Here is a 27474-nt window from a genome sequence, read left to right on the forward strand (position 1 = left end):
TGACATAAGGTTCTGGTGTTCATTGTCTGTGACACATTTTTAATAATGCTTCTTGACAAGCCATTCTCGTCTCCTCTGTGTCAAGGTGCAATATAACCCTGTTAATTCTAGTTGGATATCTGACCATGCACTCTTCTGGACAGAATAATGTACATGAATAGAACATATAAAGAACAGCAGCAATATAATGTTACGTGTGTGTCCTGTCCAGTGGAGAGCGGTCTTTCACTGAAATGTGATCATGAGAAAATTCATTTTTGTAAGCAATAGAAAACACCTACAACTGAAACATATTCACAGACAGTTTATTTTTGTTTAAAATTATTTCACATCATGTTGAAGATCTTTTGTGTTTTATTACAGCCACAGAAGAGTAGCAGCAATAATAATAATGGTAATAATAATATTAATAATAACAATAACCCAGCAGTAGAAGCAGATCAATGCTGAGAAAGACTAAAAATTAAAAACAAGACGGGCACCCTTTCCAGCTGGCCCCAAAAATTCAAGGGAGGAATAATGCAAAATCAAATTCTCAAGTTTTCAATCTGACATTACTCCTTACATTGTATGACCCAAACAAAACTGCAGAGAATTTTAAAATAGTAGAAACTTGCTGATTGTTAGGAGTTTAAAGGAAAAAAAAGTGATCTCTCAGGAACAAACTTGCAGGTGAACATTTAGCAAGACGAAGGTACTGTAGCCCCACATTTAGAAACGCAACAAAATGTAGTAGCCTCTATTCAGCCGCGACATGAAAACAATACAGTGTAAGCCAAAAAAATAAAAAAATAAAAAACAATAATTTGTCTTTTTGGAAGACTGCCGTTTGCTGTCATGCTGAAAATAGAAGAGGTTGGTGCCAATGTTTAATGCAAGGCTGCAGTCACCTGGATTTGCTTTGCATCAATAGAGAGGAGAAGAATATAAATAGCTTGGCTTAATCCAAAGAACCATCCATCCATCCATTTTCTGAGCCGCTTCTCCTCACTAAGGTTGCGGGCGTGCTGGAGCCTATCCCAGCTGTCATCGGGCAGGAGGCGGGGTATACCCTGAACTGGTTGCCAGCCAATCGCAGGGCACATAGAAACAAACAACCATTCGCACTCACAGTCATGCCTACGGGTAATTTAGAGTCTCCAATTAATGCATGTTTTTGGGATGTGGGAGGAAACTGGAGTGCCCGGAGAAAACCCACACAGGCACGGGGAGAACATGCAAACTCCAAACAGGCGGGGCAGGGGATTGAACCCGGGTCCTCAGAACTGTGAGGCTGACGCTCTAACCAGTCGGCCACCGTGCCGCCCAAAGAACCAGCAACTGTAAAATCAATGATTATCTTTTTTTTTTTTTTTTAAATGCACCCCTCCAAAAATGAATAAAACTGACACACAGTAGCAGGGACTACTGTGATTTTGGCTGTAGTTTATTCATTCATCACAACCAGTAGATTCCGCCACAGCAGTATGTTTTCAAATATGAGAGTGGTTAACAATCAGGTATACTTCTTAGCAATTAAACAAGCAAACTGGAGTTGAGAAAATAACCAGATTATAAACAAAATACAGCAAAGTTCAATTGAATTAGTTTGTGGGTCTCAGAACCCAACGACCTTAGTTGAACTACAATATTGGCCATTGAATGTGCTACTCCTGAAATTGTCAGGCAACAAGGTTACAGTACTTTTCTTGGAGGACTTTTTTATTTATTTGTACTTTAGTGGTCTTTGTGTTTTGCAAATTCATAGCTTAGGACATGTCTACACCAATAATGGTACATTATCCATCCATCCATCCATCCATTTTCTGAGCCGCTTCTCCTCACTAGGGTCGCGGGCATGCTGGAGCCTATCCCAGCTGTCATCGGGCAGGAGGCGGGGTACACCCTGAACTGGTTGCCAGCCAATTGCAGGGCACATAGGAACAAACAACCATTCGCACTCACAGTCATACCTACGGGCAATTTAGAGTCTCCAATTCATGCATGTTTTTGGGATGTGGGAGGAAACCGGAGTGCCCGGAGAAAACCCACGCAGACACGGGGAGAACATGCAAACTCCACACAGGCGGGGCCGGGGATTGAACCCGGGTCCTCAGAACCGTGAGGCTGACGCTCTAACCAGTCGGCCACCGTGCCGCCATGGTACATTATTATTATTATTATTTTTAATAATAACAATACACTAATAATTACAGAACATGACAAGATCTGTCACGGCCTATAAAAGGATGACGGAAAAAAAACAAACCCGAGTTTCAGTTTCAGTACTTATCCTCAGATAGTGATCAGACCCTTTATCACGATTTCAAACATAAAAAAAACAAACAATAGTGAAAATATCAAGATGATGTAGAGACACGTACATGCAAAACAACCCTGAAAACAACACCAACAAAACATCTGATTTATGTCATTAAATGTGTAAAGCTGGAAACTTAAACATATTATGAAATGAAAAAAATGATTTCGATTACAGTGCACTTTGTGTGAAACAACAAAACAACCACACAGATTGCTAAATGAAGGCAACACCAGCCCACCGATAAAGGAAGGCAAAGATTAATACAGAAAAGAAGAAAAGGGTTTAAAAATGATTTCAATACATGAAAAGAAAGACTATATACAATGGTATGTACATTATACAGGATATGAAAGGTAGCGAGGATGAGGATGACCATAAAATCTACTGACCAAGCAGAAAACTGCATTTCACCCAATAAATAGTAAATAACTTGGAGTGGACGGCATCCTGTTCTCTGTTGTAACTTTTGCTTTGTATTAACAACTTGGGTGTATTCAGAGGGTGGCACATACAACGGAAATAGATGCATATGGAACAGAACTGACTGAAAAAGGTGGACTTGTCTTGTTTTGTCTCAATGTGGAGCCACATACACAAGACAAAAGTGGCTGACTTACAGTGAGGCAGGGCAATAACCACATACTGTAAAATGCAACGTTGCCAAAGTACACGGACAACGCTTTGAGGGAATGTAGAGGGACAATTATGGCTAAAAGTTGTCTTTTCCCCCCCAAATCAGTGTCTTTTATAGCCCAACTCGATATATGTACATGAATTGTCCCAATATTCCATTTATAAACAACCTTAAAAATACCACCAATTTAAATGCAGCAGGAAAAAAAACGTCTGCAGTGTGACGTTGGCAAGGGAGGTCAGACTGCGTCTTAGCACAGCTCATCACAAGATCTGCTTCACCAGCCTGGTGTAAGTAAGAAGCGCATGTTTGCTTGATGCAACGACAAAAAACAAATTTGATGTTTTGGCAAAGTGTCCTTGCTCCATGTCCAACTGTTTCCAATCGGGAACAAAATACAGAGCATATGAAAATATACAAACTCTTAGCTGGTGATGGGTCTCGTATACAGGTGTACATTAACAGATCTATGTGACCACCATGGCATAGTACAGAGAAATCCATGTATGGGTACGCTCTAGGTTGGCTTCATGTATTTTGTGTCAAAAAAGAAGCAATTAAACAACTAAAAAGAACAGAGTCTGTGTACATCGATACTGCCAGGATTAAAATCCCAGATCTTAAAAGAGCCTTATAAATAACAGGCAGTCCCAGACCACCCAGCTACTGCTACACCAAAGTCCTATTTAATAGTAATGGGAGCTGATCAGTATGTACACTGACGAATTAAAAAGGGACATATTTTGCTATCGCTGTTAAATTCTCCTACAGAGATCCCAAACTGTTTGTTAAAATGCCATTCCTGACATTCATCTTCATATAAACACACAATATAAGAAAGCCAGATGCGTGGAAAAATATGTTCATTTAACCTGGTAGAAACTTTTTTGTGTTGCCTTTGAATGTGTTTGTAAATGAGGAGCAGGCACAGTCTGAACAACTCACAAAGGCAGCACCGTTCCCAACTGAAGTCTTGGAAAAGCTGGAAGAGGGACCCGGAAAATACAACTGGAGAATGACACTGGGACTGAGGTGATTAAGAGTAAAACAAGTCTGTTTGAATATAGCTACATCTTGGATTAGTGCAGAGAAGAGCTGGAATGTAAGCGCTTCATCACATGAGCTAAATGAGAGATTTAAAAGAAAAAAGAGAGCGTGGAAGTCTCAGAGCAGGCATTACTCTTTTCCACAAAACATCAGAGCTGGATTTGGACCGGTTAAGAAACAGACAAAATATCTGACAACATATTACAGGAAGGCTATTGGGAGAAAAAAATATCAGTTTTGTTACAGTATAGCAGGTCCTTGAATGTCCTCTGATCACATTAGCAAAAAAAGGGTCCACTATACACTGACAGCAGTAGCAAGGTGAGCAACAAGGTCCATAAAGCTTTCTTTGTTGGAGAAAATTGGAACCTTCCTTCCTAGCGATGCCATCTACTGTATGTATCCTCTCCTCACACACACGCACGCACACGTCAAAGTAAGGTCATTCTGATGAGTGACGTCTGAGATATCAGACGACACAACAAAACCCTTTTTTGTTAACTGTTTTCAGAGTGGCTATGCTTCTTGTGTGAGTCTGGCGACCCATACAGGGCGCGCGAGCGGTCGATCACCACGCCTCAGTGTACCGAACATCCACGTCTTTCAGGTTGGGCAATTTGGCCTGTAGGGAAAATAACAAACGAGTGATAGTGAATAAACACATTACATACAAGCTGTACAGTGCACCATCAACTTCAAATGCTCATGGAGTTTCAATTAACAAGTCCAAAAATATTTTAACGAACAATATAAAAGTTGCAAAACCGCTGTGTGACAACTCAGACAAACACCTGAACAAGCATGCATAATTGACATGAAAAACTCAAAAACTACATTAAGAGCTTTTATTTACAGATATACAACAAAAAAACGCACCGTGACCGACTCACTGCACGACTCGAGTTGAACCTCAGTGCCTTTTTTACGTGGCGCTCCTCATTCCCTCCATAAACTGCATCATCTTTTCTCATGATTCCGACATCAACTACCTACCGCCACACATACTCAATTTATACCAGAGGTGTCCACACTTTTTCTTCGAGGGCCACATACAGAAAAATAGGAAAGAAGTGCCACTTTGAAGTCCTACAACTGTAAATTATTAAACATGCTAAAACCACACGTTATTCACCTTACCACTATACACCCCTACCGATGACGTAGAACACTTGTCCGAGTTTTCATCACGACTTTGAAATTTCTCTACAGAGCAAGTACACACGTTTCCAATTCTCAGTGAACATTTCCCAAATGTATATAGTTGACAACCCCCCCTTAAAAACGTAGAGGTACGTAAGATAATTTTTAAAAGCCATATGGAAATCTGTATTTATATTTTCTATGCTCCTGCTAAATGTGATGTAAATTGATCGATCCGCAGACAAATTTTTTGGACCTGCCGCTGGCCAGGTCCCTTGTGATGGCCATACTTTCTGTCGCTTCCACCGCTAATTTCATGAATTTTATCACTTTTTTTCTCTTGACCACTATTTTGTAAACTTGGGCAATTGGCTTTCTATAATAACTTAAAGTTCAACAGTTAATTACTATAATATGTTGTCGGTTTCTGTTAAGCAAGCTTTCCAATTATATCAGCCTTTTAAAAATAGGATAAAGATTAGGGAAGCCGTGAAAGTGTTCCGGGTTTTGTCTTCCCCCCTGTTTCACACACACACCTGCTCCTGTGAGCATCTTCACCACCTGTGCCTCGTTCACCCTAATTACCTATTGTCTTTAACCTCGTGTCTCATTCCCTCTCGTTGCCAGTTCGTTGTACCTTGTCGTCGCGTTCCAGCATTCCTTGTTTCCACGTCACAGACTCACAGTAAGACTTGACCCTGTTCCGATTATCGACCTTGCCTCTTTGCCTCATGTTTTTGGATACTGTTGCCTTTCTTGGATTGCCTGCCTGTGTACCGACCTATGCCCGTCCATTAAACCTCTCTTTTTGGAAACTGTCCATTTGTTTTGGAGTCGTGCATTTTTGGGTCCTATCCTCTGTTCCGTTCATGACAGAACGAACTGGCCATAACATGGACCCAGCAGACTCAGACCCGGTGCGCAAAGCCCTTCAAGCCCAGGGTCAACGCCTCTCGAAGCAGGATGAGCAGATTGCTGCCCTCCACCTTCATCTAGAGGGACTGTCAAGGCATCAGGACAATATGATGAGACAGGTGGCCTCGCAGTTTGAACTTCTTATGAAAATTATTCAAGAGAAGAAACCAGTTGGCACCACACCCAATACCGCCACGGTATTTCCATGTGAAGCCGTCACCATGCAGCCACCTCCGCTGCTGTCTGCCCACAGCTCTCTCGACCGGAGAGGTTCTCTGGAAATTCTGGGAACATTAAGCCGTTCATCACGCAGTGCGAACTCTACTTTGAGCTGCAGGCAGCTGCCTTCCCCACCGAGCGGGCAAAAATCGCTTTCGTCATTTCCCACCTGACTGGTCGTGCGGAGGCGTGGGCTACTGCTGAATGGAGCCGCAATTCCGCCACGTGTCATTCATGGGCTTTTTTCGTAAAAACTATGGAGCAAATTTTTCAATTTTCCACTCCAGATCGTGAGGCAGCTCGCTCCCTTACATAACCCCCACATTGACTGGTCCTCTGGGCAGGTTATATCATGGGGCAGCAATTGCGCCCGGAACTGTTTCAAGCCGCCATGTGATGTTCAGGGCTATGTTTCTAAGGACAATCCACAGACCCCATCTGGGGATCCTGATTTATCTCAAGTGCCCACCTGTTACCAGGATATTAAAGATGTTTTTTCCAAGTCCAAGGCCAAATCCCTTCCACCCCACAGACCTTATGACTGTGCTGTTGACTTGCTGCCTGGAACCACACCCCCACGAGGGAGGTTGTTCTCTCTTTCAGGGCCGGAACACAAGGCCATGAAGGAGTACGTGGAAGAATAACTGGCAGCCGGGATCATTCGCCCATCTTCATCCCCTGCGGGAGCAGGATTTTTCTTTGTGGACAAGAAAGACAAGACCCTGCGACCCTGTATCGATTACCGGGGTCTCAACGAGATCACGGTAAAAAAACGGTACCCTCTTCCTCTCATCTCCACTGCCTTTGAGTTCCTGGAGGGAGCCAAGATTTTCACCAAACTGGACTTAAGAAATGCATATCATCTAGTCAGGATAAGGGAGGGGGATGAATGGAAAACAGCATTCAACACACCAACGGGACATTATGAATATTTGTTAATGCCTTTTGGGCTTACTAACGCTCCAGCTGTTTTCCAAAACCTCGTCAATGATGTCCTGCGTGACATGTTGAATGTTTATGTTTTTGTTTATTTGGATGACATTTTGATATTCTCCCCAGATGAGGAGACTCACATTATTCATGTCCGCTCTGTTTTGCAGCAGTTACTGCAGAATCAACTATATATCAAGGCTGAGAAATGTGAGTTCCACAAGGCGTCCGTTTCTTTTCTGGGTTTCGTCCTGGCTCAAGGTGAAGTCAAAATGGACCCTTGCAAAGTCGATGCAGTTATTAATTGGCCTACTCCCAGGTCACGCAAAGATGTACAAAGGTTCTTAGGGTTCGCAAACTTCTACAGAAAATTCATCAGAAATTTCAGTTCTATAGCCTCTCCTTTGCATGATCTTACCTCGCCACACAAACCTTTCGTATGGAACCCGCTTTGTCAGGCAGCTTTTCAAAAACTTAAGTCGAGCTTTACCTCCGCTCCCCTCCTTACTTTGCCAGATCTCAAACAGCAGTTTGTGGTAGAAGTCGATGCGTCTGATGCCGGAATAGGAGCAGTGCTCTCCCAGAAATCTCTCAAGGATGATAAATTACATCCTTGTGCTTTTCTGTCCAAAAAACTGACCCCAGCTGAGAAAAATTATGACATTGGTGACCGTGAACTGCTGGCAGTCAAGGTGGCTTTGATGGAGTGGAGGCACAGACTCCGTTTTCAGTATGGACAGATCACAAGAACCTTGAGTATATTAAAACTGCTAAAAGATTAAATGCGAGGCAGGCTAGATGGGCTGTGTTCTTCACTAGATTTAATTTCACGTTATCCTACCGACCTGGTTCTAAAAATGGTAAGCCAGATGCTTTTTCACGGATTTTCTCAGAGAATTCTTTGTCCGACCCTAAGACTATTTTGCCCAAGTCATGTTTCATTTCCGCTTTTGTTTGGGACATTGAAACTGCGGTTAAAGGGGCTCTGAAAAACACTCCTAGCCCTGAAGATTGCCCTGAAAACAGGCTTTATGTGGTTCCTACCTTAAGGGGAAGAGTCATCCACTGGGCTCACACGAACCGAACTGTATGTCACCCAGGCATTGCCAAGACGCAATAAGTGGTCGAACAGCGCTTTTGGTGGCCTAATGTTAGGAGGGATGTTATCGATTATGTCAATACTTGCCAGGTATGTGCTGCTTACAAGCCCTCTCATTAACGTCCTTCTGGGGAGTTGCGACCCCTGCCAATACCACAACGTCCTTGGTCAGACATTTCCGTAGACTTTGTGACAGGATTACCGGCCTCTAAAGGCAATACCACCATTCTTACAGTTGTTGGCAGGTTCTCTAAGATGGCACACTTCATTGCACTTCCAAAACTCCCCTCAGCTAAAGACACTGCCGAGCTGATGATTAATCAGGTTTTCAAGTTCCATTGTTTCCCCAAGAATGTGGTGTCTGATAGTGGTTCCCAATTCATTTCGCAATTTTGGAAGGAGTTTTGCAGTCTCATAGGTGCTACCGTCAGTCTGTCATCTGGGTTTCATCCTAAAACCAACGGCCAAACCGAGAGGCTGAACCAGGACCTGGAGACTGGGCTCCGATGTCTCTCTTCACAGGAGCCGCGATCCTGGTCTCAGAAACTGGTTTGGGTCGATTTCTCCCACAATTCCCTCCCCTCTGCATCCACTGGTCTATCGCCTTTTCACGTTGTGCATGGTTACCAACCATCTCTGTTTCCTGCCATAGCCCCAGAGTCCAAAGTTCCAGCGGCATTAACCTTGGTGAGACGCTGCAGGAGGACCTGGGAGCGAGCCCGCCAGATGCTGCTGCGCCAGGGACGGTCCTACAAAGCCGCTGCTGACCGTCGGAGGACACCGGCCCCGAACTACAAAGTGGGTCAGGGAGTTTGGCTCTCGACTAAACATATTCCACTCCGGGTGGAGTCCAAGAAGCTCGCTCCCAGGTTTGTTGGGCCCTTCCCCATCACAAAGATCATCAACCCTGTCACCGTGAAGCTGAGGCTCCCAAGGTCGATGCGGGTCCACCCTGCTTTTCACGTCAGCCTACTCAAGCCAGCCCGGGAGTCCCCTCTGGTCCCGCCTTCCAGGCCCCCTCCTCCCCCCCGGTTTGTGGATGGGGGCCCTGTCTTCTCTGTGAAGTGGCTGTTGCCGTCTCGTCGGAGGGGGAGGGGGTTTCAATATCTGGTGGACTGGGAGGTCTATGGGCCTGAGGAACGTTCATGGGTACCGTCTGCGTTTATCATGGATGATTCGCTCATTCGGGACTTCCACGTTGCGCATCCAGAGGCCCCACGGCCGTCTGGGGCCGGCCGTTAAGGGGGGGGTACTGTCATGTGTGTGTGTTCCGGGTTTTGTCTTCCCCCCTGTTTCACACACACACACCTGCTTCTGTGAGCATCTTCACCACCTGTGCCTCGTTCACCCTAATTACCTATTGTATTTAACCTCGTCTCATTCCCTCTCGTTGCCAGTTCGTTGTACCTTGTCGTCGCATTCCTTGTTTCCACGTCACAGACTCACAGTAAGACTTGACCCTGTTCCGATTATCGACCTTGCCTCTTTGCCTCATGTTTTTGGATACTGTTGCCTTTCTTGGATTGCCTGCCTGTGTACCGACCTATGCCCGTCCATTAAACCTCTCTTTTTGGAAACTGTCCATTCGTTTTGGAGTCGTGCATTTTTGGGTCCTATCCTCTGTTCCGTTCATGACAGAAAGTTTGGAACTCGGATTCAACAAAAGGTCATACTTAACCTCTCAACCCATATTGTCTTTGTATGAAGACATTGGCCAGAAATGGGTGCATTTTCACTAGTTTTAAAGATTCATAACAATTTATAACATATCGACTATATATCTCTATATAGTATATCGACTTATCGTTTGATAAATGAAATGGACACGATCGTTTTTTACGGACTTGATACATTGTCATTTACATGCGCGTTTGCTCACCCAGCAAGCCGATGGCGAGTTGGACGGCTCCACTCGAAAGTGTCCTGCTACTAGGCTAGTATGTATTAGCCGCTAGGTGGCTCCGTCCAATATTCCACAGCCTTGCTCCATGCCCTGCCGAATAAATTGTCTGGCCAGGTAATCAGTCTGACCCTAAGTTTAATATAACGAGTCCTGATTTAGCCTGTTATTTACATTGTCTAAGCACAAGTGCAGGCTCACTGGAATGTTATTAGTAGTATCAAAATATTTATTACATCCATCCATCCATCCATTTTCTGAACCACTTATCCTCTCGAGGGTCGCCAGTGTGCTGGAGCCTATCCCAGCTGACTCTGGGTGAGAGGCGCGTTACACCCTATCGCAGGGCACATATAAACAAACAACCATTCAAACTCACATTCACACCTACGGGCAATTTAGAGTTTTCAATTAACCTTCCATGCATGTTTTTGGAATATGGGAGGAAACCAGAGTACCCGGAGAAAAACCCACACGGGCACGGGGAGAACATGCGAACTCCACACAGGCGAGGCCGGATTTGAACCCGGAACCTCAGAATTTTGAGGAAGATGTGCTATGCAGTCGTCCACCGTGCCGCCCATATTTATTGCAATTCTTTATTTTTAAAATGACTTGGTAAAAGGATTTTTGTTATTAAATATATCTGTCAATATAAACTGACAAGACCACGGCTAGTGCCACAAAGGTCTGTGATACAACATAACAAACCCAATATGCCTCTGTGTAATGAATTATTTTTTTTTTTAATGCCAAGTGACCAAAAATAAATGTTATTAAAGCATTTAAATCAAAATGACACACAAAGTCAAACATCTTGTCATAATTATCAGTATTGTGTCTTGTATTTACCTTGAGGTCCTCATATGTGTCAGCTGTAAGCTTGGTGCTGTTCATGTTCAGACTACACAAACTCTTCATGGCTGAAACAAGCATACAAACAGAATTTGTTGAATGGTTAATAAATGTATTTACAAATACTCTCATTATTTCTTGGAACAATGCATTGTTATAATGTATGAGTTATTTTATGTGTGAGCGAGTGTGTGTGTTTTCTTACAGCTCAGAGCCAGTAAACCAGCATCAGTGACAGGGGTCTCACACAGGTTCAACACCTGAAGGCAGGCCAGGTGCTCTGACAACAACCGCAGTCCTGCATCCCCAAACTGTGGAAAGACATTGGGTGGATTTAATTCTGAAATGTCTTAATTTGGTTTATTACACAATGAAAGTCCGTAATATTTAGGGTGCCAACTTGTCAAATGCCACTTCAAGAAAATAAAAGAACTATTGATTTTTATACCAGAGAATATTAAGCGGCTGGGGTGAGACCAGAAGTCCTTTTAGGGTTGCACATAACTCTTAATGTGCACAAACTATACATTTAGAAATTAAGGGCACCTACCCACTATAACTCTAAACTGTTGACAATTCCAGCAGTAGTGGAACTAACAAATACAAATTTAACGTACCATCTTTTGCAATTAAGGTAACACGTTTACAAAGTACATGATTGCTACACATCTGTGTTACTACTATTCTGATTGCAGAAATATAGCTCAGCAACACTAGCAGCCTGATTTAATAAAGGTTTGAGCGTGCAAAAACAGGTTCAAATTGTGCTCGCAAAAAGCTTTGGAAGCTGATCTACTAACAAACACACTAAATTGTCGTACAGTTTATTTTTTTGTAGTGTGAGAAGTATAAGCAAATAGATGATAAGCATGCTCAATGTGATTTATCAAACCTGAGAAGAATTGTGCAACTTTAAATAGTGTGTTTGAAAGACCAACACACAAAGCGGTGCCAACGTAGCGCAGGCAAACTATGAGGCAGCGAGAGAACTTTTCTACTGTGTCAACGTTTACGAAATTCCAACAGAAATTACAGCGCCATAACGTCTATTCAGCAATGCAATTATAAGGGCTGACTTAGAACGAGGCGGCACGGTGGCCGACTGGTTAGAGCGTCAGCCTCACAGTTCTGAGGACCCGGGTTCAATCCCCGCCTGTGTGGAGTTTGCATGTTCTCCCCGTGCCTGCGTGGGTTTTCTCTGGGCACTCTGGTTTCCTCCCACATCCCAAAAACATGCATTAATTGGAGACTCTAAATTGCCCGTAGGCATGACTGTGACTGTGTGTGCGAATGGTTGTTTGTTTCTATGTGCCCTGCGATTGGCTGGCAACCAGTTCAGGGTGTACCCCGCCTCCTGCCCGATGACAGCTGGGATATGCTCCAGCACGCCCGCGATCCTAGTGAGGAGAAGCGGCTCAGAAAATGGATGGATGGATGAATGGACTTAGAACTAGACTTTACACCGATTTTATCGGGCTGATCGGTATCGGCCGATATTTAGCATTTTATGCTGATCGGCTTTAATGTCATAATTCGCTGATCCGATCAATGACGTCATTTACTCCGCGTCGCCATCATGCACATATATTTGAATACAAAAGTTAGTTATTTTTAGCCTTGTTGCGTGTCTTTTGACGTAGTATTGGAAATATCTGACGCCCAATAAAGTTATTAAAAAAATAAAAACGGCAGTGTGGAATAGACAACACGTCTGAGACAGACAACACGTAATGCCCGGATCAGACTACAAGACAAATTTGCTCTTTCACGATTGCACTATGTCAGACTACTGCAATAAAATCTTGTATTCCGATACCACCGCATCCCGTTTTTTATGATCATTGGGCTTTATCTTGTCAACTCAAATGTGACCGGATAAACTCATTACCGTGGCGACGACAACTAGAGTGGCGCACGCTGACTGTATTCTAAGGACAAAATGGGGAAAAACGTATGTTGGTGGTCACTGGTGCTCAGGACAGGAGAGGACGTTCGTTTAAGGCTTGCTTGAGGTATGTTCACATACTTTGAATATGATACGGCTCACAAGCAGGCAACAAAATGTTATGTAGCCTAGCAAGCTAGTGGTACCACGAACGGCTGGACGTAAACATGCCGCCGTTCTGTCGAATCACGCTCTAACGTTTCAGTGTGGGTGAAGTAATTTAATTAAAAATAAAGTAATTTAATTACAGTAAGTTAGCACCCATTATTTCTATTAGAATACACGATCTGACTCGAGCAGTGATTTCCAACCTTTATGGAGCCAAGGAACATATTTTACAATTGAAAAATCAGACGGCACACCAACAAACAAAAATGTCACAAAAAGTGGATACATTAATTACTGTATTTACTTCCTGCCATCTAATAGAAGACCATTCATTTGTTCTGTCTGTCACTATGCCTCACTGGCATGAATAGATGAACAAAGATACATGATTTATTGTAAATATTTTTTTGGAGCAATTAAGTACACAAGTATATCCAGTAAATGAACAGGTCATTTAAATAGACACATTCCTCCATCTTGTAATCGGATCGGTTATCGTTTTTTTTCAACTCGCTGATCGGCCCCAAAAATCCTGATCGTGTCAAGCCTACTTAGAACACAACAACTTAGAACACAACAAGGAACCATACCATATCATTGGGCTGGGTATTGTTAAGAAACTCTCTATTTGATTGTTTAGTTTGTGATTCAATTCGATTTTTATTCTTTTGGTTGTGATTGGAGTCAATATTTATTAAAATTCTTTATCGATTCAGTAACAAGTACAAATACACAAATAATTACCTGACAGTTTTCAAATATTTATTTTCAGGCCCATGTGAACATATGTGGTATGTCACCTCATATTTTTGAGCAAAACAACTGAAAATAAAAATGTTGATAACTTTTTATGCATATGAGTACAAAAGTAAATAACACACAGACAGTTATGTACGAACACTGAAAAAGTAAAGTGCATGTAAAAGAAATTCTGCCTGGCACAGTTTATTAAAAAAAAAAACCTTGCTATACACAATTATTTCCTTTGTTCCAGATTTAAAAGGGAATCCAAAATGACCCAAAATGTCTGATTTTAAAGTTGAACGCTGACATGGAGGTGATTCAGACGATTTCTGAATTGATACTGAATTGGTATGACAAAATTCCTTTCAGCTCCACATTTCCATGCATCTGGGGGTCACATCGGCGCGCTGTGAGCATTGGTGCTACAGTGGCCAACAAAACGTTGCTGTACACTTCAAACCTTGTAACAACATGAGACAAGGGCTGGTACACACCAAAGACCGTACACCCAATACCCAGAAGAGCAATCTGGTGTATGCGGTCAAGTGCAGTGAGGAATGCACAGATACATACAGTACATTGGGGAAACCAAGCAACCACTTAGCAGACACATGGCACAACACAGATGCGCAAACTCGTCATGTCAAGACTCAGCTGTCTACCTGCAACTCCAAGATAAACAGTACTCTTTTAAGGACAAAAATGTGGATATTCTGGAAAGGGAAGACAGATGCTTTGAAAGAGAAGCGAGAGAGCCCATCCATGTGAAGGTGGAAAGACCATTCCATAACAGTCCTTTTGTCCATTCCAAAGAAACTCAATAATTCTGCCTCCAACAAATAACACAAAAACATCAAGACTGAATGGAATATTAATGAGGGAGTTTCCACCTAATGAGTTCTTGACATATAGTGGCCTCTCTGCCAGGCATCCTAACGACTGTCGTTTTGCATTCCAAAAGGATGATACCATTTGTGATTTGGGGTGTGCCTCCACTTGGAGGATAAATAGTTCTGTTTCTCCACACCAACTCAGCCTCCTGTGTCTGAACTAAGCCTTGTTGCATGAACTGATGAAGCCTGCTTGGATGAGATGGGAAACATCTTCCAAGACGAACAGAACGGTCCAGTTGCAATCGATTCAATGCCCTGAAAAGTTTTGTTAATATAGGCTAAAAGATAAACGTTATCGGAATCCACCCAATGAGAGGTAGTGTGAGCTAGGAAGAAACAAAGGTCAGACTTCTGGTCAAGAAATGTTGGTGGCAAACTTTATGAAATATAGTAGCAGCCTGCTTTGTCCAAGCATTAATATCAGCTAGAGTTGACTACATCTCGCTCATCTTAGTTAACCTTACCACAACACAATACCAAGCAAACCCGCAAAAACTAGCCTATTATAATAATGTCGTTTTTTTAATCAGGTAAGGCAAGTGTCAGTTTCTCATTTACAATGTCGACCTGGGAGATGAGATGCGAAGCGCCGACCCTTTGGTCAGTGGATGATGATTTTAAAGGCAATGGTGCACAGTATGTATCACCCCTGTTAAATAAACATTAATGTAATGTTAATTTTAGTGTCATTATTTATATATAAAGTAACACACACAAACACACACAGAGCAGGTAAATGTTTGTTTTCCAACATCAAAAACCTGATGGTCCAAAAACCTGATGTAGATACACATCCAGTACCTGTATATTCTCTGCCTGTGTTTCACACTCTTCTTGGATCTCTCTCAGGATCTTCAACTGTCTATGTGTCCTCTCTCTGCAAAAAAACAGTCTCTCAAGTCCTCTGGCTGTCTCCCTGTGGCGCTGTCAACTTGCTTCGCTTCAGCTCTCTCAACACCATCATCTGGCTCTGTGTCACTCTCTGGCTCATTGTTATTCAATTTTAAGGTAGAGAAATAGGACATAATCTCCTTTCTCGCTTCATTTTCAACTATATACAAAAAGCAATGGAGAGGAATATACAACATTTCAACAATCCAGTCTATAAATAACATGTATTATAATAGGCTACTTCTGCAGGCTTGCTTTGTTTTGTGTTGTGATAACGTCACACATTCATCTGTGTCCCTCTGACAAAACCCCTGGCCCCAGCCATGCCCCCTTAGTAAAATTGATCTAGGACTGCCACTGGGGTGTTGGCCTCTCCCAGAGCACTTTAGCAAGTGTATTTCCCCAGTTTTAAACGGAATGTTACGCAGGATGGACACATACTGCACCTGTATTGTATATCCAATTACCACGCACTCTAGGCGAGTTAAATCAAGCAAAGCATGGCTTACTTCAGGTTGCTGACTTCCCCCAAATTATCGATTTATTGTGTGTAACTTATTAACATTTGTCTTCTCCTTACTACTTCCGTTTTATTAATTTTTATTGTTTACAGTTAAGGCAGCTCTGTTAACTTTCTCCTTTATTTGTACTCCCGCAATGATAACAAAATGATGTGTTGTCACTGTAATACACCCAAGCAAAGTTAATAAAATACATGCGAACTACTCAACAAGTAGGTTGCCGCTTAATGAAGTTCAGTCCATTTACTTGCATTCAGACAGATCGGTCACATCAAGTAGGGCAAACGCACTGACGTATCACTAGTTGATCCATTCCGTCATACAGGTGGAAACATCGAAAATGAAAAGTCACACCTTGCGTGTGTGTGAGTGTGCATGGGAAATGCAGTTCTTGAGAAACATTGCTCTTATCAAAGAAACATCATTCTAAACAAGAAAAAAGTGACAAAAACACACACATGACATGGGTGGCCAATGGGTTGGCCAGGTTTCAGTCTAGGGTGGGGGCTGAGAAAGCCCACTAATGATCGGCTCTGCAAATGCAGATGTGAAGACTAACAATGTTAAACATACTGTATTTGTAAAGACCCCTTATGAAGAAGACAAATTATGAGTTTGATTTAATGTAATAATTGTGTACCTGAGTGGACCACAGGTTAAGTTGTTTGAGCGAAGGCAGCTTGATGAGCTGCTCGGCACAGGCACTGGTGACATTGGTAAAGGCCAGGCTGAGATTCTCCAAGTTCCCAAAAGAACCCGAACTCAACAGGCGAGCCAAGTCTGCATCCTAAAACGTAACAAAGGGTATATTAATTGAGCTTAATGGATATGTGAGGACAGAGAGGGGCGAAGAAGAAAGAATCTGTAGCTCATCACTGTTATCTCACCGTGGATTTGGAGGGAAGAGTCAGGCGGGTGGGGCCTCCTTTTCTTTGCTGAGGAGAAGACAGGAAAATAAGATGGCGTCAATGCACATCGCCGTGCAGGAACATTTTTGGACAGCAGATGGTGTGTGTGAGTAGTTTTATGCATTCAATGTTCATGTACGGAAGTTGACACTTGAGTAAGGGGTGTATTATATGAAAAAGTGTCATGTTTGACATAAAAAGGGTTTATTTACAAATCAGTCACAAACTTGTAAAATATATTCAATGTTGGACTTTTTGAGACTTGCTTCAAAATCTACAATTGCACAGAAGCATGCACCTGTTTAGAAGAGTAAACAATATAAAGGCATATTCCAGCTCAGTTGTTTTACTACACTAAGTAGTAGTATCAAAATCACCAGTGAAGGATTTTAGACTATTCAATAGTACATTATATCCCATTGAACCTTTAGGGTGGGTGATATGGTGAGTCACTAGAACAAATAATCTATTAAAATCTCCACTCAATGAAAGCACCTGATAGTCAGTAAAATAAATAAGGTCAGTCAGTGAAACTTTGACCTTTTCGGATGTGGTCAACTTTTAGCAGAAGACAAAACTTGAATTAGTGAGTGTACCACTACACCATTAGTGACCGCATTTAACAATTGTACTACTTATTTCTTATTGTTTATTGTTTACTTTTTTTTGCTGTTGCTGCATGTCATCACTTCATCTCTAGTCTAGTTTACTTGCGTTTGTCACTGGGAATCTAGCATCCAAGATTTCAGCTCAGAAGTTTATAAGTACAGCGTGGCACCAAAAGGCCCTGCAGTGTGTTAATTTAAAGTAGAACAAAACAGACCAAGACATGTCTTGTAAAATTGACAGACCACAGAAAGGAGTCCTTAAAATGAATGCCTGTAAATTAATAATGAAAAAAAATCATAAAGTATCTGAAATCATGTTTCAAAATAGTCAGGAATTGAGCTTCCAGATACTGTGAGTGTGTCAAAGACATGTCTTCTTTCATGGCTCCTATGGGAAAGGAGAATTCCAACCGACCCAAGTAGCACTGGCTCTCACGGGCAGCAGAGAAGAAGCCTCTGAGCCAGCATAATGAACATACGCCGTGCCGCTAGGACAATTATTCCTCCTTTGAAATTCAGCGGGACAATGCGCTTCTGTGGCTGCCAAAGTCTGCGCCATAAGCGGCCACAGCCGCACGATGCGCCCTGGATGAGATTTTTCCCTCCTCCTCGCCCCGCGATGTGCAGTCAGCAACTGTGAACCTGACGGCCACTGGCAGCTTCTCTAACCGTTGTCGGTCTGGCTAAGGGCTAGCAATGAGCAGCAAATCCCATCCGGTTCACTGCTGCCCCGCAAAGCAACGTAGCTCAGTGACGTCAACTCTCAGTCAATTGGGTGAGTGAAACAATAAAATACATCTATGCGAACATTGAGACAGCTAACATGATAAACAGTTGTTTGCACTGATGGTTTTTAGCGTTTATTTTAGTCTTCAAACCAATGTAAAAAAAAAAAAAAAAAGCTTAACATTGAGCTAAAACTTCACCGAAGCAACTTTACATCACAACAACTTGGGACAAAATTCACATAAACATTGTCTCACAGTATCACAAACACTAACCTTGTGCCTCATCGGTGGGTAGGGAAAGGAATCAACATTTTATAGCATTCGGTTCCATCCATTTAAAAAAAATAAAATAAAAAAATCAACGGTGCCGTGTTAATGCTGAGTTCCGCCGCCTACCCTTCAAAATAAAAGGCTACAAGCTTAAAACAGAAAGTACAGTTATAAACCATTTGACGTGATGAAACAGTCCCAAATAACTATTTAACTTTACCTATTTAAGTTGTAGTTGAAATATTAATTAATGAATAATAAGTCAATTGGGTTAGTTCCACACACATTGCCTTTTAGTTCATAGGTTTGATATTGATACTGGTCATAAAGAACCTCGAGTCAAAGCTTCATTTTAGTCTATGCTGCGGGCTGCTAAGAAAATTGATGTTCATAATTTGGACACCCTTTATTTAAACCATTCAAACTTTTTTGACCCAGCCCCCCTAAAAGAATCGGAATCGACAATCGTTTGGAACCAGAATCGAAAAAAGGAACCGGAATCGGAACCAGAATTGCTCAAATTCAAACAATGCCCAAGCCTACCAGTACCTTCAAACATATTTAATGTATTTAGAAACAAAACACAACAATGAGTTTTGTTCAACTATAAGATAAAGCACTGGGATATACAGTATACTGTAGGTATGTGCACATGTGTGTCTTTATATGCATAAGCAATAGTAACTCACCAGTTCTTTAAGTTCTCGCTGTCGGTCGCAGAGCTGTTCGTACATGCGCCGGCCCACCTGGGTGCTCTCCAGGGTGGAGATGATCTGCAGCTGGGTGTCCTTGTTCTCTATGATGTTGTACTCCAACATTAGACACAGAATCTGGGCACACACAATCAAATGATTTACTAGAATTTGGTCACTAGTGCAGACCTCCACCATGGTCAAACTGTTAATGGAGTTGAAAGAAATTGTTGGAGCAATGTGGTTGTGTTAATTTGTTCATCTATATCAGGGGTCGACAACCCAAAATGTTGAAAGAGCCATCCATCCATCCATTTTCCGTACCGCGTATCCTCACTAGGGTCATAGGAGACTATCCCAGCTATCTTCGGGCGAGAGGCGGGGTACACCCTGAACTGGTCGCCAGCCTATCGCAGGGCACATCTAAGCAAAAAAACATTCACACACACATTCACACCTATGGGCAATTTAGAGTCATCAATCAACCTCCCGTGCATGTTTTTGGGATGTGGGAGGAAACCGGAGTGCCCGGAGAAAACCCACGCAGGCACGGGGAGAAGATGCAAACTCCACACAGGTGGGGTCGGGATTTGAACCCCGGTCCTCAGAACTGTGAGGCAGATGTGCTAAACAGTCATACACCGTGCTGCCTGAAAGAGCCAGCCATCCATCCATTTCCTGAGCCGCTTATCCTCACAAGGGTCACGGGAGTGCTGGAGCCTATCCCAGCTATCATCGGGCAGGAGGCGGGGTACACCCTGAACTGGTCGCCAGCCAATCGCAGGGCACATATAAACAAACAACCATTCGCACTCACATTCACACCTACGGGCAGTTTAGAGTCTTCAATCAACCTACCATGCATGTTTTTGGAATGTGGTAGGAAACCGGAGTGCCCGGAAAACCAGATTTTTTTATGTCACTTTTATTTTGAGGATTCAAAAAAAAAAAAAAAGGAAATAAAATGCAATCCTCTTCAATCCTCAATAATACAAACAATCCTCCTTTCTTTCCCCCTTATCTGGGCAACAGACAGAATTTAATAAAACGCAACCTGCAATTCTAAAAATAAAACAGCAGCCTTTTGAAATGGTAAAGTATATAAAATTAAAATAATACAGTTTAAGTTTGATTTCTGTGCATTATCCTCTTCTCTTCAGTGTTCTACAAATGCTAAGTAAGTCAGCGCAAAGTAAAAACAGCATCCTCTTCTCTTTTGACACGCACAATACAACGCAGCCATCCTCGGACCTGAGCAACAAAACACTATAATATCCCTATGTGTCATTCTAAATATATACTGTCAAAAATCAGAAACCACTTGATAAAAACAGACACTGTTGCTAAATATGTGCCTATGACAGAATTGTGTTCTTGCACGTTTCATGTGACATCTGTTTTCGGACATCACTGGACAGTTTCTCAACATCGGGCATGTAAAATGTAACTTTAATCTTGACACGTGACTGCAAGCTCTCATCTTTTGAGGCAGTTGCGGTATTTGGATGTTCATGTTTGAGAATATCTGCTTGCATAGGAATGTTGATCCAAAGATGGATAATACTCCAAATGCATATTTCTTCATGTTCCTATAACTGTCAGGAAGAGCATTCCATGTTTCAAACACAAGTTTCTCGGGTGTTGCGAGGCTTTCAATTTCGCTCCATTCGTGGCTTTGGGCAAGCTGGGCTTTCTGGCGAGTGACATTTTCAAGCTCGGCTGTCAGACTTTTGAATTTGGACACCCATAAATCTTTGTCAGCTATATCAGCCATTTCCATTTGGAGGTTAGCTTGATTTACTCCTGGGAATGTGTTCAACAAGGACAGCTAGCATGCCTTCCCTGGAAATGTCTTTCCACATGACTCTTTTTGTTATTTGACAACTTCTCATTGGAAAGCAGACATGTAGGCAAACCTTCAGCGTCGGCAATGAAAGCAAATGATTCGGTCGAAGAACTGTTGAATCCTCTGTTCTCCTATTTATCCCACACATTTTTACAGCATTGGAAAACGTTAAGAATGTTTGTGTCATGTTTGTCGTCCTACAGAAACCAAATTAAAACAAAAAATATATTTTTCTCCCCCATCTTTTTTCCGTTTTCATAACTACCCATTCCAACTAGTCACCAGCAATATTTCTAGCTCATTATTATTCATTATCATTAAATGTGAGGTGATCACGGAGACAAAAACCAATGCTGGACAACTAAGAATACACTCAAAAGTTGGTGATGTCATATTTATCGTGTCATATATTGTGCTTTTTTAAAATTCATTGCATATCTTCATGTCTTACAGGAAAACTTGAACCCTTACATTTACCTTAACCAGGGAAAAAAGGGCCATTCCCACTCTGTAGTTGGATAATGTTGGCTTGCACTAGCAAATCCACAAAAAAATTGTGAGTTCAAGCCATCCTCCTGACTTCTTACTAACTCTACTGTCAGGGTACTAGTTTACAAGCAGAGGGAGAAGTTAATTGTAGTAAATAGATCCTGTTTTTATTTGTAATTGGGTCAACCGGCAAGCATTTAATTGTGTAAATAGATTTTAGAATCTAAATTGTTGCAAAATTGAGGAACAAATTCACTACAATGGCAATCAACAGAGTGCAGACCTCCGAGGCAAAGCAAAACAATCCTCAAGATGTCATTCTGACTTGTTTTGAAACAACTCTTCCAAACCAGTAGTTTTTTGTTTTGTTTTGTTTTATTGCAACATGCCCAGTTGTTGAGTCCGTTGTCTCATTTTCTCTCAAGTGGATCACAGCAGTGGAAAGGAAGGGGGGAAGGGGAATAAAATCCTTTATATGAACTTTTATCCTGATCACCAAAATATATAATGGGATCTTGGTTGGCCCTTGCGTCACCACTGTAAAAGGTGATCAAAAGATAACCATGTACCTTGTGAATACTGTATTTAGAATCGTACAGGATATAAACAATGACATACCTCCACCATTGTCTGGTTCCCACGCAAGGCCAATAGCATGCAGGGGCCAAGCTTGTTCTCAGCCAAAGAGAGGAGGAACTTCTTGGTCTTATAACAGGATCCCATCAGGATATGAACCTGGCATAGAAGAAGAGGAGGAGGAATGGGGACGTTATTACCAATCACAGTCAGTCAACTAAGGCTAAGAGTGTTATTAAGAGGATGCAGACCCACCATACTGGCAAACAGTTCTCCATCATCATCACAGGCCACCCCTCCTGGACTATAGAGTTGAAACCAGCCATCTTTTCCTGAACGGACACTGAGTAGGCAGGAATGGACCTAGGGTACAAAGGAGTAGTTCAGAAGTGTTCTCTGGAGCATTGAGAGGGTTAACACCGGTTTGAACAAACTCACCTCCTGCCTTGGATCCTCTGCAAACCTCTGAATGACATATTTCAGTTCCCTATTCAGTCAGGGAGACGCAACAAAATTGGTAAACTGAAATCAATATTTTAATATCCAGTCATGTTGTATGTGGTACTTACTTTGTGAATTTGGCATGTGCAAGGGCCCTGCAGAAGAGGACAAATGAATTGTCAGTATCTTAATGGAAACGTTAAATATTTAGAATTATTTTCATTGCTTTCTCTTGATCTTACTGCATTATATTTGGTTCGAGCTGCACAGTTCCTTCCCACAGGTAGGCGCTACCGAACAATGCAAACTCAAACTAGCAGACATTCCAACAGCTTCTTCCCTCTTTCCATCAACTTCTTAAACAGCTACCCTACAATTAATTCCATTACAACATGTCACCAGTTCTTTGTCTTGAGTTTGTTGTCACATTTCTGTCGGGCCAATTATACATTACTTGTGCACTCACTGTGGTAGTTTGCATATCTGTTGTTGTTGACCAATACTAGCCATTCATGCCAGAGTAGCATCTGCCCCATTTGCACACTGACTGAGGAGTATCTGCAACATTTTCACAATCGACATTGTCCCAGATTATCGCACTACTAGTCACTTTAAACTGCATACATTCCTTTTAAGTCTTTTGCACAGTGGTCATTGCACCGGACTATTGCAATATTAGTCATCCAAACTCGTCTAAGAGCTAGAGGTCTAGAGGGAAAAAAAAAAAGTACCAGGATTACCAGATTACTAGGAACCTTTTATTGCTCAGTGTTTTTCTCAATGTCTTTATGTCTCAAAAGTATTCTTTGTCAATTGACTATCTATTGTTGTACTAGAGTGGGTCCAACTACCGGAGACAAATTCCTTGTGTGTTTTTTGGACATACTTGGCAAAATAAAGATGATTACGATTCTGATATAGCTGCTGATGACACAGCTCTTCATTTTTATTTTATCTCGGAGGAACCAGTCAACACAATGTTAGGGGGAGTGTTCAACTGGTTATTGGAATATTTGTTCTTGTATAAACAAGACAATTTTATTTATTCAAGATAAGAAAGCAATTTTCTCTGGGATTACATCTTAGCATAACTCAGGAAAATAAAATAAAATGGATAAAGTTTGGAATATGGAGATACAAGATATATGTTAAAGAATAGGTATATTTAAATTTATACTATAAATTGTATTTGTTTATTTTAATCAATTGGTTTCATGATCCTGTAATACAGTATATTAAGTGATCCACTGTAGAACAGTCCCCATGTGATGTAAAGGTTCATCCAATGTTACTCTGCTGCAAAGTGCACAAGCCTATTATTTTTTAGCCTGAAGAGCTCTATAGCTATTCTTTGCACAGTATTAGGCTATGCAACATGGTGGGTTGGTTTTATGTTCATGCTGCTTTATTTACTTACTAGTCCGCATTCTAGTATGCCACCGCCACCTAGAGGTTATGAAAAAGGTGTAGCCTACACTTCCATTCCAATATGATAGGGGTACATATCACTGCATATATATACTCATAAGTGCCCTGCGATTGGCTGGCGACCGGTTCATGATGTACCCCGCCTCCCGCCCGAGGATAGCTGGGATAGGCTCCAGCAGCCCACGGTAAAGCGGTAAAGAAAATGGATGGATGGATATACTCATAAGTTTACATGCCCAGGCAACATTTGTGAAATATTGTTTTTTTTCATTAAATACGACTGATGACAAATGATGACTGAACAACAACCATCATTAATTTCTTTATGGTTATGTTTTTGTTTTGTTTTTTCATGATAATGCTTTTCTGAAATGCTTGACAGTTTAATTTGAATCCTATTAAAATAAAATTAAATGTGTTTCGCCTGGCCCTTGATGTTTTCTTTAAAGAATTGTACACATCTTAAAAATTCTGATTGGGTAATCAAACATATGGGCACAACTGTGTGTTTTCTCATTTACTAAATAAATGTAGGGCTGTGAATTTCAAAACAAGAGCAAGTAAATAAAAACAAAGTATTACGTGTTCAAATAAATTGCTTAATTTCAGAATAATTCTTGTTAGCATGTGCATTGATGTGACTAATTGTATCCTGAGCTACAGGTTACTAGGGAGTATTGTTGCATTTCCTTATGACGCGTGAAGTTACTGCAGAGCAACAGTGGTGCAGGTGAGTTACAGGTGAGTCCCAGTGTTGGTGACAACAAGTTGCCTCTCCTCCACTGCTTAATGACCCTCGCAATCAGACACCTCATGAGCTGCTTCCAGAAATGGCTTGGTTTCAAGCACATGATAACAGGCTCTCCGGGGAACAAGGTGTAAACTCTCTAGTTAACGCCCACCTGGCACAGGGTGCATGTTGAGGGACTTCACTGCACGTCAGCATCCATGTCCCCGAAGGAACCAATGGTGTCAACTTCCCAAGGTACAATGAGACCGAAAGGTAAAGACTCATTAGAAAGTGTTATAAAGATGGGCTGTGTTGTTGGTAACAGTCTATAATTGTGTTTGGGCTGGAGACTGGAACCAAAGGAGCTTTTTTTATGACGTTAATTTGTTGAACATTTAAAGTGTAATATTATGAAGGATCGTGTTTACATATAACGGGACTTACTTCATTTACTTTATTTTTCACTTTTATTTCTGGTGAGTTGATACAAGTTAATCGAAAAAAACCTACCTGGAAAAAACTGTTTCAAAGCTTGTTTGGTGTCAGAAGAAATAAAGTACATGCCATAAGGGTAAACAACAATATGTCTTTGTCATTTGCCTTTTTTTATATAAGAGAAGGGGGGAATTGATTAAAATCATAAATTGTATTTTGAAAAAAACAGATTTTCTTTTACGGCCATATCACCCAGCCCTAGTAAAAGTGCTAAACTGCACTTCATTTCTGACAGCACAACCTACTAGGCATTTGAATACATGTCTTTGATCAACTGTGGGGAATTTTAAACCCATTAATCAATGGACATATTTTTAAAATTAATTTAAGATGGCTAAACGTTAAGGCATAGATGGAGTTTGCATGTTCTACTCGTGCTTGCATGGCTTTTCTCCGGAGACTTCGGTTTCCACCCACATTTCAAAAACAAGCATGTTAGGTTGATTAAATACTCTAAATGACCAATAGTTGCTAATGCAAGTACGAATGGTTGTCTGTCTAGATAAGCTCTGTGATTGCCATTCACTCCAGGGTGTACCCTGCAAGTCAGCTTGGATAGGCTCCAGCTCACCATGTGACCATGAATACTGATTGCCACCAAGTAGTGCACTCCTTTTTGCCTCAGTTTCTTCAAGATGCAATTAACAACCAAATCCACAACAACATCAGAATTCTCAACGATCAGTTAATAAATTAACGATTACAACATAACAATAACCGTAAAAATTAACTACAGTACTTGGTTAAATACAATATGGCAACAATGTGCTGACGTTTCAGTTTACTGTATGTGAAGACTCACTCTTTCGGAAAAGGGATGGGCTGCAACAGGCTGGCCAATGCAGGTCTCCAGTCGTCATAATCCGACCTGACACACACAGAAACAGTCATTACAAATAAGTTCTTCGGGTTGGACGCCGAATAAGTAAGACTCCAGGACAAAAGGTGTGGTTGAACATGAGCCGCTGAGATGACGCAGGCCCACAGTGCTGACTTAGCAGAAGGTGTATCACATTACTAGGAGTGAAGTAACACCCAGGTTCTTTTTTGTTAACAAATGAGGCAGCCTAGTTTAAGGCCAGTCTCTTCAATGTGGTTACAAGACCTTCACCTTGAAAGTAAGTCCCACACGTAACTAGAGCTTCATTTTCACATACCGAACCCTAACCCTGTGTGATCCCATTCCGTCCAACCCATGTCCAACCCATTTTAACTCAATTACTTCAGGCATACCGATATAATGTCACCTTAACTGAGTAGAACCAACTCTGAATTGATAGTATTTATTATATACGTACACTATTAACCTAATTAACAGCTGTACCCCCAAAATCTACCGTTACAAAACAATGCTAAATTTTGATTAACAACGTCAGGACGTATTCATTTAAAAATATAATTTCCCTGTCAAATGAAATGTATGTCCAAATCTGGTGATTTTCCCATAATGACAAAATAGATTTGGAAATAGTGCTTGTTTTTTATTGGACAGTGGATGTGTAGTACAACGAAGCTGTTTCGAATATGTTGGATACCTAATTTAGCATCATGTAAGTCAAAATGTCATCAGTAGGTTTCAGGAAAGTTCTACACCACTGTAAACTACATTCAGAATGATAACTACACAGTGGACCCGCGCGAAAATCAGTGAATAATTGACGACCATTATAATTGCCATGAAATGTCCCTGCCCCCCCCCAAAAAAGATGAATAAGTGAATAATTGGGGAAATACTGCCAATAAGTGGGGTAGGTCCCTGCCACCCCCCAAAAAAGATTTAAACAATAATAATAATACTGCGAATAGGTGAATCCACTGGTGCCAGACAAATATTGTATTGTTAAATTAACACATGACGGTGTCAATCAAAACTGAGCATTTGCAAATGCAGAAACTTTGAAACAGCATTTGTATCAGCTAACACATAATAATGCATGTGACTCATTTTTTCCAGATCTTTACAAATACAAAGAGGCTGATCGTGTTTATGTCTCTTATTGCTGAATTTGACATTTATCTGTGAAATCACAGGAAAGATGAAAAACAACCATATAAAGATTTAAATATTTTATATTCTCTCGGCTTTGTGTTGTGCACTTTACCCATAAAAATTTAAGCAC

At 41.4% G+C, this 27474-nt stretch overlaps 1 protein-coding gene across 1 annotated transcript in view; it reads right to left on the reverse strand.

Annotated features, from left to right (window-relative positions):
• Positions 1-289: 289 nt before the first annotated feature.
• The window catches only part of cmip (c-Maf inducing protein), an 80798-nt gene continuing 53613 nt past the window's right edge, over positions 290-27474 (reverse strand). The window contains exons 11-21 of the mRNA XM_061773656.1: positions 26157-26222; positions 22830-22856; positions 22699-22747; positions 22516-22623; positions 22303-22419; positions 19347-19487; positions 17031-17078; positions 16784-16930; positions 11247-11352; positions 11039-11109; positions 290-4605 (exon numbers count right to left, since the gene is read on the reverse strand). Coding sequence (XP_061629640.1) covers positions 4552-4605; positions 11039-11109; positions 11247-11352; positions 16784-16930; positions 17031-17078; positions 19347-19487; positions 22303-22419; positions 22516-22623; positions 22699-22747; positions 22830-22856; positions 26157-26222 — 934 coding nt within the window. The 3' untranslated portion in view covers positions 290-4551. The remainder of the gene's footprint in view (positions 4606-11038; positions 11110-11246; positions 11353-16783; positions 16931-17030; positions 17079-19346; positions 19488-22302; positions 22420-22515; positions 22624-22698; positions 22748-22829; positions 22857-26156; positions 26223-27474) is intronic.

The sequence above is a fragment of the Phyllopteryx taeniolatus genome, chromosome 5, assembly GCF_024500385.1.
Source record: "Phyllopteryx taeniolatus isolate TA_2022b chromosome 5, UOR_Ptae_1.2, whole genome shotgun sequence".
NCBI lineage: Eukaryota > Metazoa > Chordata > Actinopteri > Syngnathiformes > Syngnathidae > Phyllopteryx > Phyllopteryx taeniolatus.